This window comes from Lolium rigidum, chromosome 5, assembly GCF_022539505.1.
Source record: "Lolium rigidum isolate FL_2022 chromosome 5, APGP_CSIRO_Lrig_0.1, whole genome shotgun sequence".
In the NCBI taxonomy this organism is placed as follows: domain Eukaryota; kingdom Viridiplantae; phylum Streptophyta; class Magnoliopsida; order Poales; family Poaceae; genus Lolium; species Lolium rigidum.
In genome coordinates this window covers 262,708,838-262,730,772 of record NC_061512.1, presented here as the reverse complement: position 1 = coordinate 262,730,772, position 21,935 = coordinate 262,708,838, and the positions used below count along the sequence as shown (strand labels likewise).

At 48.7% G+C, this 21,935-nt stretch overlaps 3 protein-coding genes and 2 pseudogenes across 3 annotated transcripts; all 5 read right to left on the bottom strand.

Moving 5' to 3' along the window:
• Positions 1–1,827: 1,827 nt before the first annotated feature.
• LOC124652154 lies at positions 1,828–4,352 on the bottom strand (annotated as a pseudogene).
• Positions 4,353–6,129: 1,777 nt separating this feature from the next.
• LOC124657563 (protein Rf1, mitochondrial-like) lies at positions 6,130–8,648 on the bottom strand. Its single transcript, XM_047196093.1, has one exon. The coding sequence runs from the start codon at positions 8,646–8,648 to the stop codon at positions 6,405–6,407; it is 2,244 nt and encodes a 747-aa protein (XP_047052049.1). The 3' UTR covers positions 6,130–6,404.
• A 1,399-nt stretch (positions 8,649–10,047) lies between these two features.
• On the bottom strand, positions 10,048–13,173 carry LOC124652153 (protein PIN-LIKES 7-like). The gene is made up of 8 exons (XM_047191180.1): positions 12,357–13,173; positions 12,206–12,285; positions 11,886–12,010; positions 11,668–11,792; positions 11,350–11,574; positions 10,964–11,113; positions 10,758–10,858; positions 10,048–10,626 (listed from the first exon to the last, which is right to left on the bottom strand). Exons 1-8 carry the CDS (start codon positions 12,489–12,491, stop codon positions 10,263–10,265), a joined length of 1,305 nt encoding a protein of 434 aa, XP_047047136.1. The 5' UTR covers positions 12,492–13,173; the 3' UTR covers positions 10,048–10,262.
• Positions 13,174–14,803: 1,630 nt separating this feature from the next.
• Positions 14,804–17,050, bottom strand: LOC124657562 (protein Rf1, mitochondrial-like). Its single transcript, XM_047196092.1, has one exon. The coding sequence runs from the start codon at positions 17,048–17,050 to the stop codon at positions 14,804–14,806; it is 2,247 nt and encodes a 748-aa protein (XP_047052048.1).
• A 2,346-nt stretch (positions 17,051–19,396) lies between these two features.
• On the bottom strand, positions 19,397–21,572 carry LOC124655207 (annotated as a pseudogene).
• Positions 21,573–21,935: the final 363 nt, after the last annotated feature.

The following is a 21,935-nucleotide window of genomic DNA, read 5'->3' as shown; positions in this document are numbered from 1 at the left end:
ATTCCAGCTTTAAAGTATCCATAAATAAGTGTATTGTACGTAATTGCATCCGGCTGAATGGCAACTGATACCATATCATCATGTACCCTGCATGCTTTCTGCATCTCGCCAACCAAGCAGTATCCATCAATCAGTGAACTGAATGTGATAACATCAGGCTTCTCACCTATAAGTTTCATAAAGTCAAAGATATCTTGTGCATCTGTCACCCTTCCTTCTTTGCATAGGCTGTTTATAATTGAGTTAAAGAACATAATGGCAGGATAACGGATGCCTTTTTTCCTTCATTTCATGAACCAATTCTTTAGCTCTCACTAAATCACCATGTGTACAATAACCCTGAATCAGGCACCCATAAGTCTGTACATCTGGCCGTACCCCCATATCAATCATCTGGTTGAATTGTTCAATAGCATCATTCATCCTACCCTTTCTGCAAAACGCATCTATCATGGCTGAGTAGGTTACAACATCCGGTTTCCACTTGCACTCCACAGGGGCATGGATGAGGCTGAGCATATACCCTAGGAATATGTGATTGTGAGGGTATCTCTAACGGGCGACGCAAAGTGGTCGGACCGAAAATGTGTCTGGTACCACCTCCAGTGGAGCGACGCATCGTGACCGGGCTGTCCGCAGCAACGCAAACCCGACACATATTTGCGCCTGAAATGCGTCGTGGCGGACACTGCGCGGATGCCCTAAGTGACCACTTGCTTCTCCAACGGGCCCGTGTGGCAGTGAGCCTGTATCGAGGGCATCGCTTCCACACATAGGAATATGTGCATGTGAAGAAGAGCATTGCACATAGAGTGGTGATAAGGATGACTGGATGAGGTGTGTATGTCATGGAAGAACTTATTGTCTATCTACATTTGTGACCATACATAACCCCTCGCAATCCTAGCCCCGCGCGGTGGTGCTGCGCCAGTGGCGCGACGGCGGACTTCCTCGACTGCGACTCGGCGCGGGCACGAGTCTCGCGCTGGCGGCAACGCCCGCACATGACTGGTTCGACGGTGGTGTGGCCTTCGGGCCATGAAGGTGCGGCGGATCGCGGCTCTCGTCGGCGGGAGGGCTCCGCTTCCCAGTTTTAGGTGCTTCGTTCCCCATCTTTAGGGTTTTTATTTGTAGGGGCGGCGCTCAGGTGGTGGTGGCGACGCCTCGTGCAATAATGCTTCCCCGGCTTCAACTCCATCTCGACAGCGACGTCGAGAAGCTTGTGGGTGAGGTGTGGTCTTCGAGAACTTTTTTCTGGCCATGGGGATCTTCGGATTGCCAAGGAGCTTCATCGGCAGTTCATCCTATTTCTTCGTCCTCGGGACGGATGTGGTCTTTTCGACCCGTTCGGTGACTTCCCGTCCGCAACCAACAACGTTAGGCCGACTCAGGGAGGAGCGGCAGCGGCGGCGCACCGTCGACACGGTCTAGAGGTTGAAGATGAAGGGTTTCTCAAGGATCTCGTTGTAATTTTCGTTTTTCTTGAGCTGATTTGTACTGTTCGATGTTTCTTTTAATGCCAATGTTCTATCCGCAAAAATAAATTCAACAATAAGTATTTGTTGACAAAATATAGTATTTTCTGTATTATTAAGATCCTTTAACTCTTCATGATTTCTTATAACAATGGACTCAAGGTGTTTGGATGTCTCGACACTTAATTGGTGCGTGTATTTGTGTTAGGTTTTCATGATGAGCATCCGATAGTGTTATTCAACTTGAGGTTAAACTAAATTTACTTAATGATTGAGGATATAATTTTGTCTGTTTAGGAATAGGTCTTTGATCTACCTAGCGACGGCAATCTCCTCCAAAAACAAAGCCAAATTGACAAAGAATTTCATGTTCCTTCATAAAGAATGGGCATACGTATCTCCTCTACATACTCGTATGATCCTTTCCTTTGTACAGACGTGTGTCATGTTTGCAAAACTGTCCCGGACACGGCCTGCAGGCTGCAGTACACACGAACAACCCTTGCTCGCGCTCACATGTCTCACACTCAGGCCTCAGCCGGCCTCGCGTCGCCTGCAGCCTTGGGTAATCAGGAGAGGATGGACAAGAAGACGGTGGACCAGGTGGTGAGCGCGACGGCGGCGACGAGGTACGTCCAGAGGAAGATCACGGAGCACTCCTCCTGCCCCACGTCGAACAGCTGCGCCATGGTGCCGATGTTCATGGCGGGCGGCAGCGCGAACTGCATCATCAGCACGTACCGGTACAGCGGGTCGTGGGGCAGGAACCCGACGCCGCGCGCGGCGTGGACGACAGCGATCCCAATCACCGGCAGCGCCACGTACCGGATGCACACGATCGCCACGATCACCGAGCGCTTCAGCACCGACTTCCGCAACCCTTGCGTCAGGTTTCCGCCGAGGATGAGGGTGATGCAAGGTATGGTCCCGTTGCTGCAAAGAGAAATAAGCAGGCATTGAGTTTAAGCGAGGCTACATCAACACTGAAGTTAAATTTCTCCAGGACAGAGACACCAAAAGTTGTGGTCGGCAGGCATCATCTATTCACCCATAGCTTAACGTACCCCATCAATTCGAGAGAATCCTGGACGACTCTGAGAGGGGCACCGTCGCCGATGGGCAGCGATTTCAGCCATGGAACTAGGCCAACGACGAATCCGATTATCTGGCACGATGCGAGACACCAAATTCAGTAAGAAAAAGATCGTGACAGTTTTAACACATTAATGTTCTCCTCAAATGGTGAATTGTTAGAAAAGCAGGCGTGTACCGCAGATATGGTCGGCGGCGCCATGAGCTCCTCGGCGAGCTGGTGCACGGCCTCCTTGAGCTTCGTCCAGAAGCCCTTGTCGGTGACCTCGCTATCACACGACAGAAGCGGAGCCTCCTGCATTCCTAGCCGAGTCAGCCTTTCTGAACTCTGAGGATGAACAACACCCACCCACCCAACCAACATGGACGATCATGAACACTCACCATATGGTTCCCGTCATCGTGCTCGTCAGGTCCAGCTGACGCCGGGAGAGCCGCTTCCTCGCCGTTGTGGGCGGACTCAGCATGCTCCTTGAATTGCTCCAGGTGCTCCTCGTCGCTATCGGCCGGGCACTGGATGCTCTTGGACTGCATCTTGTGGTACAGCTTGCCGGACTTCTGCATCAGGCTGTAGGTGTAGGTCCATATGAAGAGCCCACCAAGCTGCAGAGAGACACAACCAACCAGGTTCAGAGAATAGGTAACTAGCACTAGCTAGCTTGATCGTTGGGGAAAATGGTAGCAGATTCTGCTTACAGCCATGGATAGTGAGGAGTAGGAAAGCCCACGGGAGCGGCACTGGCTACGATCGTTCCCAAACGGGTTGCCATCTTCGTCGCAGACGGCCGGGACAACGATCAGCAGAAGGTTCCCGAGATTTCTTGCAATTTTTGGTTGAGGCCGGACACTGTTAGTACATTAGCAGCAATCAGCATGGGCAGTATGTGGTAACTGGAAGCCTGAAACTTCTTTACCTGATGAGCAGAAGGCGATGATCAGGCCCCGGAAATGCTGCGGTGGCTTCAGGATCTTGCACGCTATCCATCCCAGAGCCTCCCGAGCAGGAATGTGATAGCTATGTTCACTGGCATGAACCACCTGCATGGTGATGATAGAAAATCGTGTGTCTTCTGCAAACATGATCACTGAATGTTCTTGTTTCTTAAACATTCAGAGAGTTCGTTTGTTGAATCATTGTATTCTTTGGGTCATATTTGCATCGAATTGCAGCAGCTCTGAAATTTGAGATCTCATGAAACCACTCACCAGGAGATGACGTCGGACAGCGTGACCGTCTTGGCGAGGCTGGCGAAGATGAGAGAAGGAGTGAAGACCGTAAAGACAACCTGTTGTTGGGAAAATGAAGAACAACTGTGGTTAGGCAGTTGCAGTGGAATTATTTAGCCAAGGTTTAGACCGACATGTAGTAGTGTGGAAACAGAAGAAGCTCACACCTTGTTCATGTCCCTGCGGGCGCTGGCCGTGAGGACTTTGCTGTTGCCGGAGGCGAGGAACGCCCCGATGACGCCGATGAGCAGTACCTGGATGATGGGCATGGAAGCCACCAGTAGCATCGACAAGAACCCCATCTTTGATCACCGATGTAGGACCGATCAAGACTTAGTTCCCTGTTGATCCGCTTAATATCTGTATGGTGTGCAGGATGATGATGATGTTCAGATATGTATCCTGGCAAATTAGCGGAACCTGACAGAGAATAGAGAGAAATAATTAGTAGAGAGTAGGGTTAATTTGACATGAAAATATTTCCCTTTTCTTGTCTGAATGATTTATGGAATAATTGCATTATTAATTAGCGCTAAATGCACAGAATGACTTTCTGATTTTTCAAATTAAGTTCCCAATTCAACTAGTTTACGTTAGTTATACCTTCCTGCATGGCTCTGTACTCCTGTAGGCACCAAACAAAACCTGTACTGAACTTCTTGAGCATGCAACCAACAACATATTGTAGTTTCGAGAGCCAAACGCTGGCTTGGTGGCTAGAGCTTAGGATGTGAGTCAACCCACCTGGGCTCAAGTTGCAGGTGAAGCGCTCGGACTAAATGGGGTGCTATCCGCGTGAAGAAAAAAAATCACTGGAGAGGTTTCATCCATCTAATAATGTATAGCCAAGGGAAGGATCCGTCCCCCGTTAGCTAACATTTACATATTGTAGTTTCTGTCCATGAGTTCTATTTGTAAGCAAACTGGTACAATGATTGACAGCTGATCATTTTGATTGATAGTGCAATGAGTTATGTAGGTTTTGGTTAGCGCTGACTGGCACACAGTTATGGCGGCATACTTTTCTTATTGCTCCAACTATAATATTATCCGATCAGCTAAAGGCACTTATTGGTCTGTGTGTTCTCATCAACTCAGTCCATCTCAAAACTTGCTTATGATTTTAAATACACTTGTCTCTTACATGCCCTCTCTACTGACTTTTGTCATTCACATTTTGTTCTCTTCAACTTGGTTTTCCGCACTATCATTTCCATGATGAGCACAGACCATGTAGGGAGCTCAGAGTTTCTTGTTAACTTTGACAGCTATCAATGATTCTGACATTTTAAATCCTCTAATATAGTCTTTCAGTATGCATAGTTAGTTAATCTCCTGCAGTCTTGCTGCAGTGGGAGCTAATTTAGAACCTGAAACCCAAGCTGCTTTACATGAACAACGTAAAGTCGAGGTTTATAAAAATGATCGTTAGAATAATATGTTATATAATTTATTTTGTATCATAAACTGGTCATTGACTGGTACACTATGACTCATCACAAAGACCACCTGTCTGTTTCTGCATATTTTTCTTCCTATTAGGAATGAGTATTGTACTAAACCTAATTTATAGTTCTGTTCTGCCTACTGATCAATTTCTGCAACATAATTTCGATTAGTTTGTATGTGTGGGCTATAAAAGGTGGATTCAGTTAGGCACCACTTGTTATTTGCTTCTAATTATTTTCAATGCCTCACACCTCCTGCACATGCTCATAAAATAAAAAAATGTAAAGCTTGCAAATCTGCAAGTCCACTGAATAGTTTGAATCTCAGAAAAACAGAAAAGGAAAGAAAAACAAAAGGAAACTGCAGATTCACTGTGATGTAAACTGTATCATGCCATAGTGGATTAATTCTGAAACTCACATCAGTGATGAGGTCAACTGCTTAAAGGCATAAAGGAATGCTAGTGACTGTCAGCCTGAAGAGAAATACCGCTGCGGCTGACAGAAATGAAGAAATCTTTTTATGCATATTCAGGTCTGCTCCTCATTGTCTGTAACTATTAAGTCACTTGGTGGCATCACTTTTTTTTCTACTCGAGTACCCTAATCACTGAGATGTTCTTATTTGCATGTACATAAGTAGAGCGCTTACCTCATCTCCTGGTCATGTGAAAATCTACATGGGTGAAACAAGGGTCTGACGTGGTAATATCGTAAGAGGTACCCAGACAACCAGGATGACTTGCTCATGAAACAGGGTGCTGCTGTCGATTGCCGTGGTGGCACCGAGAGCTCAGCTCCAATGAGGCTTAGAGGCAAATCATGCCAGGCTATCAAAGATGGCCTCGCCTCCTACTTCCATGTAAGACATCACTTCTGCATGTACATAAGTAGGGTGGTTACCTCATCCCCAGTCTTGTGAATTCTGTGAGCCATTCCGAGTAAATAAGCGTAAGTCTAACATGGATACTGTACGAGGTACTCAGGTAACCAGGCTGACTTGCCCGTGAAACCAGGTGCCGCTCTTGCAGCGTCACGGGCACCGGAAGCTCGGCTCCGAAGAGGTTCACAGGCATTTCTTGTACCAGCAGAAAGGCCTCATTGCAAGGAAAATCTCAAAGTGTGCCTTTTGAGGGTTTAACTTCAGATAGAATGTATCATGTCAACTGCGGATGTCTCCTTCCAAAAATTGATACCTTTCTGGGAGCAAATCTTTGTGTTTATGGTATATCCCTTTCCTTGAAAAGAGAGATATCAACAGAGAAATAGTTGAAGCTTCAAGCGACATGCTTTTCCCATCAACTCGGGACATATAATTGATGGCCCTGACTATTTCACCTTTTTTCAATAACTTTCTGATAATAATATTTAGCATACGAGAGTTGGGAGCACAACCACTCCTCTCCATTGATGAAAATATATTGTCAGCTTCTTCTACCAATCCTTTTTCTATAAGGTTTGACATCATCGTAGTGTACGTTATAACAGTAGGTACCAATCCCTTGGCTGGTATTGCAGCAAACAAATTCTGAGCTTGCTCTATTCTTCCAACTTTAAACATTGCATCAATTATAATGGTGAGAGTTCTAATATCAAACTTAAGGTTCATTGCTCGCAACTTGTCGAACAGCATGATTGCTTCATCTGCACAACCATTTTTGCAAAGCCCGCCAAGAATTACATTGTATGTACCAATGGAAAATCTCACTCCACTTTTGGTCATCTCATGGAACATTTCCTTTGCAGCAACAGTTCTACCATCCTTAAACAACCCATCCAATACGATGTCATGAGTAAGAGTATCCGGTTTAGCTGCCATACCTGACATTTCTTGGAATAGAGTCAACGCTGCATCCACCATTCCAGCTTTAAAGTATCCATAAATAAGTGTATTGTACGTAATTGCATCCGGCTGAATGGCAACTGATACCATATCATCATGTACCCTGCGTGCTTTCTGCATCTCGCCAACCAAGCAGTATCCATCAATCAGTGAACTGAATGTGATAACATCAGGCTTCTCACCTATATGTTTCATAAAGTCAAAGATATCTTGTGCATCTGTCACCCTTCCTTCTTTGCATAGCCTGTTTATAATTGAGTTAAAGAACATAATGGCAGGATAACGGATGCCTTTTTCCTTCATTTCATGAACCAATTCTTTAGCTCTCACTAAATCACCATGTGTACAATAACCCTGAATCAGGCACCCATAAGTCTGTACATCTGGCCGTACCCCCATATCAATCATCTGGTTGAATTGTTCAATAGCATCATTCATCCTACCCATTCTGCAAAACGCATCTATCATGGCTGAGTAGGTTACAACATTCGGTTTCACTCCCTGTTTCTTCTGCATGTCTTGAAAGATAAGAAAGGCCTCATCCACCAATCCACACTTAGCATGTGCACTGATCAATATGCTGAACACATATTGGTTAGGTACAATACCTTGTCCTATCATCAAGTTGTAGAGGTTATTCATATCAACAAGGCGTCCTTCTTTAGCGTACCCATGAAGCATTGTAGAGTATGTCACGATATTAGGTTTGAGGCCCTTCAGAATCCCACAATCCAGAATTTGTCTAGCTTCTCTGCTTCTTCCACGCTTGCACAACGCATGAATCATCGAGCTATATGTCACGGCATCAGGAACACGGCCCTGCTGCACCATTTCATGGAATAGGTTGCTTGCGGTGCTGAATTTACCCTCCTTTAAGAATCCATGGATGACCGTGTTATATGACACCACGTCAGGGGAGCAGCCAACTTCTTGTTTTGCCATCATCCGGAGTAGGTCGAGTGCATGCTGGCTCCTGCTATCATCACATAAGCCCTTGATAACTGTGTTGTATGAGATGGCATTAGGCTCGCAGCCCAGATGCGGCATCCTGTGAAGCAGCACGTCCGCAGCCTCATCTGTCCGCTTTGCCTGGCAGAGGACCTTGAGGAGGGGGGTGACGATAAGGCTGTTTGCCTTGAGTCCCGCCCTGAGGAAGCGGCCGAAGAAGGCGAGCGCTAAGTCTGGGTGCCGCGCGCGGCAGCAGCAGTCAAGCAGGATGCCGTAGGTGTGGACTGTGGGCGACGCCACAGGCGGGCCATGGCCTCGGAACATGCGGCTGAAGAGGGCGACGGCGAGTGAGAGGCCGTCGCTGCAGGCGGCGGAGGCCGGCGCGCGGACGAGAGCGGCGAGAAAGCCGTTGAGAGCGCGCTCCGGGACTGGAGTGGCCTGCAGAAGCAATTCGTCGAACAGGCTGTGTGCGTCCTCAGGGGTGAGCGTCCCGGAGCGGACGCGCGCCGTGGCGGCGGCAAGGGCGACGTGGGGAGGCCGGTGTGTGAGCAGCGAGGTGGAGGAGGAGCGCCGGAGGTGGTGGAGGAGGGCTTGCGCTGGTTCGCCGTGCGCCATCGCCATGGGGAAATTTTGGTGTGAAGTTCTACAGCGATGTGCTTGGGCGACTGGTTTGTCCTGCGGTGCGGCCAACCGCTGCTCTCAAAACTGTCTATCGAACCCTTTATTTGTTCAGGTTGGTTGACGAGTGCAATGTAGACACACAGGCCCAGTCCAGTTGGCATCACCTCCACCGGGTGACGCATCGTGACCGGGCCATCCGCAGCGACGCAAACCCGCCGCATATTTGCGCCTAAAATGCGTCGCGGCGGACACTGCGCAGATGCCCTAAGTGACCACTTGCTTCTCCACCGGGCCCGCATGGCAGTGAGCCGGTATCGAGGGCATCGCTTCCACACATAGGAATATGTCCATGTGAAGAAGAGCATTGCACATAGAGTGGTGATAAGGATGACTGGATGAGGTGTGTATATCATGGAGGAACTTATTTTCTATCTACATCTGTGACCATACATAACCCCTCGCAATCCTAGCCCCGCGCGGTGGTGCTGCGCCAGTGGCGCGACGGCGGACTTCCTCGACTGCGACTCGGCGTGGGCACGAGTCTCGCGCTGGCGGCAACGCCCGCAGATGACTGGTTCGACGGTGGTGTGGCCTTTGGGCCATGAAGGTGCGGCGGATCGCGGCTCTCGTCGGCGGGAGGCTCCGCTTCCCAGTTTTGGGTGTTTCGTTCCCCATCTTTAGGGTTTTTGTGTGTAGGGGCGGCGCTCAGGTGGTGGTGGCGACGCCTCGTGCAATAATGCTTCCCCGGCTTCAACCCCATCTCGACAGCGACGTTGAGAAGCTTGTGGGTGTGGTGTGGTCTTCGAGAACTTTTTTCTGGCTGTGGGGATCTTCGGATTGTCAAGGAGGTTCGTCGGCAGTTCATCCTATTTCTTCGTCTTCGGGACGGATGTGGTCTTTTCGACCCGTTCGGTGACTTTCCGTCCGCAACCAACAACGTTAGGCCGACTCAGGGAGGAGCGGCAGCGGTGGCGCACCGTCGACACGGTCTAGAGGTTGAAGATGAAGGGTTTCTCAAGGATCTCGTTGTAATTTTCGTTTTTCTTGAGCTGATTTGTACTGTTCGATGTTTCTTTTAATGCCAATGTTCTATTCGCAAAAATAAATTCAAGAATAAGTATTTGTTGACAAAATATAGTATTTTCTGTATTATTAAGATCCTTTAACTCTTCATGATTTCTTATAACAATGGATTCAAGGTGTTTGGATGTCTCGACACATAATTGGTGCGTGTATTTGTGTTAGGTTTTCATGATGAGCATCCGATAGTGTTATTCAACTTGAGGTTAAACTAAATTTACTTAATGATTGAGGATATAATTTTGTCTGTTTAGGAATAGGTCTTTGATCTACCTAGCGACGGCAATCTCCTCCAAAAACAGTTCAAGCCAAATTGACAAAGAATTTCATGTTTCTTCATAAAGAATGGGCATACGTATCTCCTCTACATACTCGTATGATCCTTTCCTTTGTACAGACGTGTGTCATGTTTACAAAATTGAACTGTCCCGGACACAGCCTGCAAGCTGCAGTACACACGAACAACCCTTGCTCGTGCTCACCTGTCTCACCCTCAGCTGACCTCGCGTCGCCTTCCGGCTCGGGTAATCAGGAGAGGATGGACAAGAACACGGTGGACCAGGTGGTGAGCGCCACGGCGGCGACGAGGTACGTCCAGAGGAAGATCACGGAGCACTCCTCCTGCCCCACGTCGAACAGCTGCGCCATGGTGCCGATGTTCATGGCGGGCGGCAGCGCGAACTGCATCATCAGCACGTACCGGTACAGCGGGTCGTGGGGCAGGAACCCGACGCCGCGCGCGGCGTGGACGACGGCGATCCCGATCACCGGCAGCGCCACGTACCGGATGCACACGATCGCCACGATCACCGAGCGCTTCAGCATCGACTTCCGCAGCCCTTGCGTCAGGTTCCCGCCGAGGATGAGGGTGATGCAAGGTATGGTCCCGTTGCTGCAAAGAGAAATAAGCAGGCATTGAGTTTGAGCGAGGCTACATCAACACTGAAGTTAAATTTCTCCAGGACAGAGACACCAAAAGTTGTGGTCGGCAGGCATCATCTATTCACCCATAGCGTAACGTACCCCATCAATTCGAGAGAATCCTGGACGACTCTGAGAGGGCCACCGTCGCTGATGAGCAGCGATTTCAGCCATGGAACTAGGCCAACGACGAATCCGATTATCTGGCACGATGCGAGACACTAAATTCAGTAAGAAAAAGATCGTGACAGTTTTAACACATTAATGTTCTCCTCAAATGGTGAATTGTTAGAAAAGCAGGCGCGTACCGCAGATATGGTCGGCGGCGCCATGAGCTCCTCGGCGAGCTGGTGCACGACCTCCTTCAGCTTCATCCAGAAGCCCTTGTCGGCGACATCGCTCTCACACGATAGAAGCGGAGCGCCTCCTGCATTCCTAGCCAAGTCAGTTTTTCTGAACTCTGAGGATGAACAACACCCACCCAACGAACCAACATGGACGATCATGAACACTCACCATATGGTTCCCGTCATCGTGCTCGTCAGGTCCAGCTGAGGCCGCGAGAGCCGCTTCCTCGTCGTTGTGGCCGGACTCAGCATGCTCCTTGAATTGCTCCAGGTGCTCCTCGTCGTTGTGGCCGGACTCTGAGGATGAACAACACCCACCCACCCAACCAACATGGACGATCATGAACACTCACCATATGGTTCCCGTCATCGTGCTCGTCAGGTCCAGCTGACGCCGGGAGAGCCGCTTCCTCGTCGTTGTGGCCGGACTCAGCATGCTCCTTGAATTGCTCCAGGTGCTCCTCGTCGCTATCGCCCGGGCACTGGATGCTCTTGGACTGCATCTTGTGGTACAGCTTGCCGGACTTCTGCATCAGGCTGTAGGTGTAGGTCCATATGAAGAGCCCACCAAGCTGCAGAGAGACACAACCAACCAGGTTCAGAGAATAGGTAACTAGCACTAGCTAGCTTGATCGTTGGGGAAAATGGTAGCAGATTCTGCTTACAGCCATGGATAGTGAGGAGTAGGAAAGCCCACGGGAGCGGCACTGGCTACGATCGTTCCCAAACGGGTTGTCATCTTCGTCGCAGATGGCCGGGACGACGATCAGCAGAAGGTTCCCGAGTTTTCCTGCAATTTTTGGTTGAGGCCGGACACTGTTAGTACATTATCAGCAATCAGCATGGGCAGTATGTGGTAACTGGAAGCCTGAAACTTCTTTACCTGATGAGCAGAAGGCGATGATCAGGCCCCGGAATTGCTGCGGTGGCTTCAGGATCTTGCACGCTATCCATCCCAGAGCGCTCCCGAGCAGGAATGTGATAGCTATGTTCACTGGCGTGAACCACCTGCATGGTGATGATAGAAAATCGTGTCAGCCCAGTGAACTGTACATTTACAGTGTCTTCTGCAAACATGATCACTGAATCTTCTTGTTTCTTAAACATTCAGAGAGTTCATTTGTTGAATCATTGTATTCTTTGGGTCATATTTGCATCGAATTGCAGCAGCTCTGAAATTTGAGATCTCATGAAACCACTCACCAGGAGATGACGTCGGACAGCGTGACCGTCTTGGCGAGGCTGGCGAAGATGAGAGAAGGGGTGAAAACCGTAAAGACAACCTGTTGTTGGGAAAATGAAGAACAAGGTTTAGACCGACATGTAGTAGTGTGGAAACAGAAGAAGCTCACACCTTGTTCATGTCCCTGCGGGCGCTGGCCGTGAGGACTTTGCTGTTGCCGGAGGCGAGGAACGCCCCGATGACGCCGATGAGCAGTACCTGGATGATGGGCATGGAAGCCACCAGTAGCATCGACAAGAACCCCATCTTTGATCACCGATGTAGGACTGATCAAGACTTAGTTCCCTGTTGATCCGCTTAATATATGTATGGTGTGCAGGATGATGATGATGTTCAGATATGTATCCTGGCAAATTAGCCAAACCTGACAGAGAATAGAGAGAAATAATTAGTAGAGAGTAGGGTTAATTTGACATGAAAATATTTCCCTTTTCTTGTCTGAATGATTTATGGAATAATTGCATTATTAATTAGCGCTAAATGCACAGAATGACTTTCTGATTTTTCAAATTAAGTTTCCCCCAATTCAACTAGTTTACGGTAGTTATACCTTCCTGCATGGCTCTGTACTCCTGTAGGCACCAAACAAAACCTGTACTGAACTTCTTGAGCATGCAACCAACAACATATTGTAGTTTCGAGAGCCAAATGCTGGCTTGGTGGCTAGAGCTTAGGATGTGAGTCAACCCACCTGGGCTCAAGTTGCAGGTAAAGCGCTCGGACTAAATAGGGTGCTATCCGCGTGAAAAAAAAAATCACTGGAGAGGTTTCATCCATCTAATAATGTATAGCCAAGGGAAGGATCCGTCCCCCGTTAGCCAACATTTACATATTGTAGTTTCTGTCCATGAGTTCTATTTGTAAGCAAACTGGTACAATGATTGACAGCTGATCATTTTGATTGATAGTGTAATGAGTTATGTAGGTTTTGGTTAGCGCCGGTCAGCACACGATTATGGCGGCATACTTTTCTTATTGCTCCAACTATAATATTATCCGATCAGCAAAAGGCACTTATTGGTCCGTGTGTTCTCATCAACTCAGTCCATCTCAAAACTTGCTTATGATTTTAAATACACTTGTCTCTTACATGCCCTCTCTACCGACTTTTGTCATTCACATTTTGTTCTCTTCAACTTGGTTTTCCGCACTATCATTTCCATGATGAGCACGAGACCATGTAGGGAGCTCGAGTTTCTTGTTAACTTTGACAGCTATCAATGATTCCGACATTTTAAATCCTCTAATATAGTCTTTCAGTATGCATAGTTAGTTAATCTCCTGCAGTCTTGCTGCAGTGGGAGCTAATTTAGAACCTGAAACCCAAGCTGCTTTACATGAACAACGTAAAGTCGAGGTTTATAAAAATGATCGTTAGAATAATATGTTATATAATTTATTTTGTATCATAAACTGGTCATTGACTGGTACACTATGACTCATCACAAAGACCACCTGTCTGTTTCTGCATATTTTTCTTCCTATTAGGAATGCGTATTGTACTAAACCTAATTTATAGTTCTGTTCTACCTACTGATCAATTTCTGCAACATAATTTCGATTAGTTTGTATGTGTGGGCTATAAAAGGTGGATTCACTTAGGCACCACTTGTTATTTGCTTCTAATTATTTTCAATGCCTCACACCTCCTGCACATGCTCATAAAATAAAAAAATGTAAAGCTTGCAAATCTGCAAGTCCACTGAATAGTCTGAATCTCAGAAACACAGAAAAGGAAAGAAAAACAAAAGGAAACTGCAGATTCACTGTGATGTAAACTGTATCATGTCATAGTGGATTAATTCTAAAACTTGCATCAGTGAAGAGGTAAACTGCTTAAAGGCATAAAGGAATGCTAGTGACTGTCAGCCTGAAGAGAAATACCGCTGCGGCTGACAGAAATGAAGAAATCTTTTTATGCATATTCTGGTCTGCTCCTCATTGTCTGTAACTATTAAGTCACTTGGTGGCATCACATTTTTTTTTCTACTCGAGTACCCTAATCACTGAGATGTTCTTACTTTGCATGTACATAAGTAGAGGCGTAGAGCGCTTACCTCATCTCCTGGTCATGTGAAAATCTACATGGGTGAAACAAGGTTCTGCCGTGGTAATATCGTAAGAGGTACCCAGACAACCAGGATGACTTGCCCATGAAACAGGGTGCTGCTCTCGATTGCCGTGGTGGCACCGAGAGCTCAGCTCTAATGAGGTTTAGAGGCAAATCATGCCAGGCTATCGAAGATGGCCTCCTACCTCCATGTAAGACATCACTTTTGCATGTACATAAGTAGGGTGGTTACCTCATCCCCAGTCTTGTGAATTCTGTGAGCCATTCCGAGTAAATAAGCGTAAGTCTAACATGGATACTGTACGAGGTACTCAGGTAACCAGGCTGACTTGCCCGTGAAACCAGGTGCCGCTCTTGCGACGTCACGGGCATCGGAAGCTCGGCTCCGAAGAGGTTCACAGGCATTTCTTGTACCGAGCAGAAAGGCCTCATTGCAAGGAAAATCTCAAAGTGTGCCTTTTGAGGGTTTAAGTTCGGATAGAATGTATCATGTCAACTCGCGGATGTCTCCTTCCAAAAATTGATACCTTTCTGGGAGCAAATCTTTGTGTTTATGGTATATCCCTTTCCTTGAAAAGAGAGAGATCAACAGAGAAATAGTTGAAGCTTCAAGCGACATGCTTTCCCCATCAACTCGGGACATATAAGTGATGGCCCTGACTATTTCACCTTTTTTGAATAACTTTCTGATAATAATATTTAGCATACGAGAGTTGGAAGCACAACCACTCCTCTCCATTGATGAAAATATACTGTCAGCTTCTTCTACCAATCCTTTTTCTATAAGGTTTGACATCATGATAGTGTAGGTTACAACATCAGGTACCAATCCCTTGACTGGTATTGCAGCAAACAAATTCTGAGCTTGCTCTATTCTTCCAACTTTAAACATTGCATCAATTATAATGGTGAGAGTTCTAATATCAAACTTAAGGTTCATTGCTCGCAACTTGTCGAACAGCATGATTGCTTCATCTGCACAACCATTTTTGCAAAGCCCGCCAAGAATTACATTGTATGTACCAATGAAAAATCTCACTCCACTTTTGATCATCTCATGGAATATTTCCTTTGCAGCAACAGTTCTACCATCCTTAAACAACCCATCCAGTACGATGGCATGAGTAAGAGCATCCGGTTTAGCTGCCATACCTGGCATTTCTTGGAATAGAGTCAACGCTGCATCCACCATTCCAGCTTTAAAGTATCCATCAATAAGTGTACTGTACGTAATTGTACCAGGCTCAATGCCAACCGATACCATATCATCATGTACTCTGGATGCTTTCTGCATCTTGCCAACTAAGCAGTATCCATCAATCAGTGAATTGAATGTGATAACATTGGGCTTCTCACCTATATGTATCATGAAGTCAAAGATATCTTGTGCACCTGTCACCCTTCCTTCTTTGCATAGGCTGTTTATTATTGAGTTGAAGAACATAATGCCAGGATAAGGGATGCCTTTTTCCTTCATTTCATGAAGCAATTCTTTAGCTCTCACTAAATCACCATGTGTACAATAACCCTGAATCAGGCACCCGTAAATCTGTACATTCGGTGGTACCCCCATATTAATCATCTGGTTGAATTGTTCAATAGCATCATTCATCTTACCCTTTACGCAATACACATATATCATGGCTAAATAGGTCACCACATCCGGCTTCACTCCCTGTTTCTGCATGTCTTGAAAGATAAGAAAGGCCTCATCCACCAATCCACACTTAGCATGTGCATTGATCAATATGTTGAAAACATATTGGTTAGGTACAACACCTCTTCCTACCATCAAGGTGTAGAGATTATTCATATCAACGAGGCATCCTTCTGTAGCGTACCCGTGAAGCATAGTAGTGTATGCAACGATATCTGGTTTGAGGCCCTTCAGAATCGCGCAATCCAGAATCTGTCTAGCTTCTTTGCTTCTTCCACGCTTGCACAACACATCAATCATCGAGTTATATGTCACGACATCAGGAACAATGCCCTGCTGCACCATTTCATGGAATAGGTTGCTTGCCGTGCTGAATTTACCCTCCTTTAAAAAGCGATGGATAACCGTGGTATATGACACCACGTTAGGGGAGCAGCCAGCTTCTTGTTTTGCCATCATCCGGAGCAGGTCGAGTGCATGCTGGCTCCTGCTATCATCACATAAACCCTTGATAACCGTGTTGTATGAGATGGCATCAGGCACGCAGCCCAGATGCGGCATCCTGTGAAGCAGCACGTCCACAGCCTCATCCGTCCGCTTTGCCTGGCAGAGGACCTTGAGGAGGGTGTTGACGATAAGGTTGTTTGCCTTGAGGCCTGCCCTGAGGAAGCGGCCGAAGAAGGCGAGCGCTAAGTCTGGGTGCCGCGCGCGGCAGCAGCTGTCGAGCAGGATGCCGTAGGTGTGGACTGTGGGCGACGCCACAGGCGGGCCATGGCCTCGGGACATGCGGCTGAAGAGGGCGACGGCGAGCGAGAGGCCGTCGCTGCAGGCGGCGGAGGCCGGCGCGCGGACGAGAGCGGCGAGAAAGCCGTTGAGGGAGCACTCGGGGACTGGAGTGGCCTGCAGAAGCAATTCGTCGAACAGGCTGTGTGCGTCCTCAGGGGTGAGCGTCCCGGAGCGGACGCGCGCCGTGGCGGCGGCAAGGGCGACGTGGGGAGGCCTGTGTGTGAGCAGCGAGGTGGAGGAGGAGCGCCGGAGGTGGTGGAGGAGGGCTTGCGCTGGTTCGCCGTGCGCCATCGCCATGGGGAAATTTTGGTGTGAAGTTCTACAGCGATGTGCTTGGCCAACCGCTGCTCTCAAAACTGTCTATCGAACCCTTTATTTGTTCAGTGCAATGTAGACACACAGGCCCAGTCCAGTTGGGTTTCCACTTGCACTCCACAGGGGCATGGATGAGGCTGAGCATATACCCTAGGAATATGTGATTGTGAGGGTATCTCTAACGGGGCGACGCAAAGTACGGCCGGGTCGAAAATGTGTCTGGTACTACCTCCAATGGGGCGACGCATCGTGACCGGGCTGTCCGCAGCGACGCAAACCCGACACATATTTGCGCCTAAAATGCGTCGCGGCGGACACTGCGCGGATGCCCTAAGTGACCACTTGCTTCTCCACCGGGCCCGTGTGGCAGTGAGCCTGTATCGAGGGCATCGCTTCCACACATAGGAATATGTGCATGTGAAGAAGAGCATTGCACATAGAGTGATGATAAGGATGACTGGATGAGGTGTGTATATCATGGAGGAACTTATTGTCTATCTACATCTGTGACCATACATAACCCCTCGCAATCCTAGCCCCGCGCGGTGGTGCTGCGCCAGTGGCGTGACGGCGGACTTCCTCGACTGTGACTCGGCGCGGGCACGAGTCTCGCGCTGGCGGCAACGCCCGCACATGACTGGTTCGACGGTGGTGTGGCCTTCGGGCCATGAAGGTGCGGTGGATCGTGGCTCTCGTCGGCGGGAGGGCTCCGCTTCCCAGTTTTGGATGTTTCGTTCCCCATCTTTAGGGTTTTTGTTTGTAGGGGCGGCGCTCAGGTGGTGGTGGCGACGCCTCGTGCAATAATGTTTCCCCGGCTTCAACCCCATCTCGACAGCGACGTCGAGAAGCTTGTGGGTGTGGTGTGGTCTTTGAGAACTTTTTTCTGGCTGTGGGGATCTTCGGATTGTCAAGGAGCTTCATCGACAGTGCATCCTATTTCTTCGTCTTGGGGACGGATGTGGTCTTTTCGACCCGTTCGGTGACTTCCAGTCCGCATCCAACAACGTTAGGCCGACTCAGGGAGGAGCGGCAACGGCGGCGCACCGTCGACACGGTCTAGAGGTTGAAGATGAAGGGTTTCTCAAGGATCTCGTTGTAATTTTCGTTTTTCTTGAGCTAATTTGTACTGTTCGATGTTTCTTTTAATGCCAATGTTCTATTCGCAAAAATAAATTCAAGAATAAGTATTTGTTGACAAAATATAGTATTTTCTGTATTATTAAGATCCTTTAACTCTTCATGATTTCTTATAACAATGGATTCAAGGTGTTTGGATGTCTCGACACTTAATTGGTGCGTGTATTTGTGTTAAGTTTTCATGATGAGCATCCGATAGTGTTATTCAACTTGACGTTGAACTAAATTTACTTAATGATTGAGGATATAATTTTGTCTGTTTAGGAATAGGTCTTTTTTTTTTTTGCGAAAGGAGGAGATTACATCAGATCAACAAAGATCCAGAAACAAAGCAAAAATACATCGAAGAACACTGGATCCCGGCGTCGAGGTCGAAGACGAAGCTGCCGTTGACGCGCCGCTGCCCAAGCTCCCCAAACTCTGGATCGCCGGAGCCCACCACGAGGCAGACGGGAAGTCTCCAACACCGCCTCCGAAGAGACTACTGCCGCCGCCGCCCTCGCCGCCGCGAAGATCTGAAGCCACCACCTCCAGGCCAAGCCTACCCAGATCCGCCGCTCCCAGATCTGGTCGTGGTGAAAGGAGCCAAGGAGATCCGCCGATCTCCGGGCTCCAGGAAGTCGCGCGCGTGACGGCCGGCGTCCGAGGAGCACCGCCGCCGAAGGGGAACCACGCCGACCACAAAACCCGCACCCGCAGCACCTCCACCTCCCACCTGCCGCCGGCCGGAGACCCACCGACACCTAACCTATGTACACACCGAGAGACGGGCTTCCCCCACCCTCCCGCCGCCGAAGCGGCCGGCGGAGAGGGAGGAACCCACGCCTCAACGGCGGCGAGGCTGAGACGACGGGCGACTCTCAAAAAGTCGCCTCTCTGGTTACTGTAGAGGAGAGAGGGGAAGAGGGCGACACTCTTGTTTAGGAATAGGTCTTTGATCTACCTAGCGACGGCAATCTCCTCCAAAAACAGTTCAAGCCAAATTGACAAAGAATTTCATGTTCCTTCATAAAGAATGGGCATACGTATATGATCCTTTCCTTTGTACAGACTACAGACGTGTGCCATGTTTGCAAAATTGAACTGTCCCGGACACGGCCTGCAGGCTGCAGTACACACGAACAACCCTTGCTCGCGCTCACATGTCTCACCGCCTCAGCCGGCCTCGCGTCGCCTGCATGCAGCCTTGGGTAATCAGGAGAGGATGGACAAGAAGACGGTGGACCAGGTGGTGAGCGCGACGGCGGCGACGACGTACGTCCAGAGGAAGATCACGGAGCACTCCTCCTGCCCCACGTCGAACAGCTGCGCCATGGTGCCGATGTTCATGGCGGGCGGCAGCGCGAACTGCATCATCAGCACGTACCGGTACAGCGGGTCGTGGGGCAGGAACCCGACGCCGCGCGCGGCGTGGACGACGGCGATTCCGATCACCGGCAGCGCCACGTACCGGATGCACACGATCGCCACGATCACCGAGCGCTTCAGCACCGACTTCCGCAGCCCTTGCGTCAGGTTTCCGCCGAGGATGAGGGTGATGCAAGGTATGGTCCCGTTGCTGCAAAGAGAAATAAGCAGGCATTGAGTTTGAGCGAGGCTACATCTACACTGAAGTTAAATTTCTCCAGCACAGAGACACCAAAAGTTGTGGTCGGCAGGCATCATCTATTCACCCATAGCTTAGCGTACCCCATCAATTCGAGAGAATCCTGGACGACTCTGAGAGGGGCACCGTCGCCGATGAGCAGCGATTTCAGCCATGGAACTAGGCCAACGACGAATCCGATTATCTGGCACGATGCGAGACACCAAATTCAGTAAGAAAAAGATCGTGACAGTTTTAACACATTAATGTTCTCCTCAAAATCAAATGGTGAATTGTTAGAAAAGCAGGCGCGTACCGCAGATATGGTCGGCGGCACCATGAGCTCCTCGGCGAGCTGGTGCACGGCCTCCTTGAGCTTCGTCCAGAAGCCCTTGTCGGTGACCTCGCTATCACACGACAGAAGCGGAGCCTCCTGCATTCCTAGCCGAGTCAGCCTTTCTGAACTCTGAGGATGAACAACACCCACCCACCCAACCAACATGGACGATCATGAACACTCACCATATGGTTCCCGTCATCGTGCTCGTCAGGTCCAGCTGACGCCGGGAGAGCCGCTTCCTCGTCGTTGTGGGCGGACTCAGCATGCTCCTTGAATTGCTCCAGGTGCTCCTCGTCGCTATCGGCCGGGCACTGGATGCTCTTGGACTGCATCTTGTGGTACAGCTTGCCGGACTTCTGCATCAGGCTGTAGGTGTAGGTCCATATGAAGGGCCCACCAAGCTGCAGAGAGACACAACCAACCAGGTTCAGAGAATAGGTAACTAGCACTAGCTAGCTTGATCGTTGGGGAAAATGGTAGCAGATTCTGCTTACAGCCATGGATAGTGAGGAGTAGGAAAGCCCACGGGAGCGGCACTGGCTACGATCGTTCCCAAACGGGTTGCCATCTTCGTCGCAGACGGCCGGGACGACGATCAGCAGAAGGTTCCCGAGATTTCTTGCAATTTTTGGTTGAGGCCGGACACTGTTAGTACATTAGCAGCAATCAGCATGGGCAGTATGTGGTAACTGGAAGCCTGAAACTTCTTTACCTGATGAGCAGAAGGCGATGATCAGGCCCCGGAAATGCTGCGGTGGCTTCAGGATCTTGCACGCTATCCATCCCAGAGCCTCCCGAGCAGGAATGTGATAGCTATGTTCACTGGCATGAACCACCTGCATGGTGATGATAGAAAATCGTGTGTCAGCCCAGTGAACTGTACATTTACAGTGTCTTCTGCAAACATGATCACTGAATGTTCTTGTTTCTTAAACATTCAGAGAGTTCGTTTGTTGAATCATTGTATTCTTTGGGTCATATTTGCATCGAATTGCAGCAGCTCTGAAATTTGAGATCTCATGAAACCACTCACCAGGAGATGACGTCGGACAGCGTGACCGTCTTGGCGAGGCTGGCGAAGATGAGAGAAGGAGTGAAGACCGTAAAGACAACCTGTTGTTGGGAAAATGAAGAACAACTGTGGTTAGGCAGTTGCAGTGGAATTATTTAGCCCGACATGTAGTAGTGTGGAAACAGAAGAAGCTCACACCTTGTTCATGTCCCTGCGGGCGCTGGCCGTGAGGACTTTGCTGTTGCCGGAGGCGAGGAACGCCCCGATGACGCCGATGAGCAGTACCTGGATGATGGGCATGGAAGCCACCAGTAGCATCGACAAGAACCCCATCTTTGATCACCGATGTAGGACCGATCAAGACTTAGTTCCCTGTTGATCCGCTTAATATCTGTATGGTGTGCAGGATGATGATGATGTTCAGATATGTGTCCTGGCAAATTAGCGGAACCTGACAGAGAATAGAGAGAAATAATTAGTAGAGAGTAGGGTTAATTTGACATGAAAATATTTCCCTTTTCTTGTCTGAATGATTTATGGAATAATTGCATTATTAATTAGCTAAATGCACAGAATGACTTTCTGATTTTTCAAATTAAGTTCCCAATTCAACTAGTTTACGTTAGTTATACCTTCCTGCATGGCTCTGTAGTCCTGTAGGCACCAAACAAAACCTGTACTGAACTTCTTGAGCATGCAACCAACAACATATTGTAGTTTCGAGAGCCAAACGCTGGCTTGGTGGCTAGAGCTTAGGATGTGAGTCAACCCACCTGGGCTCAAGTTG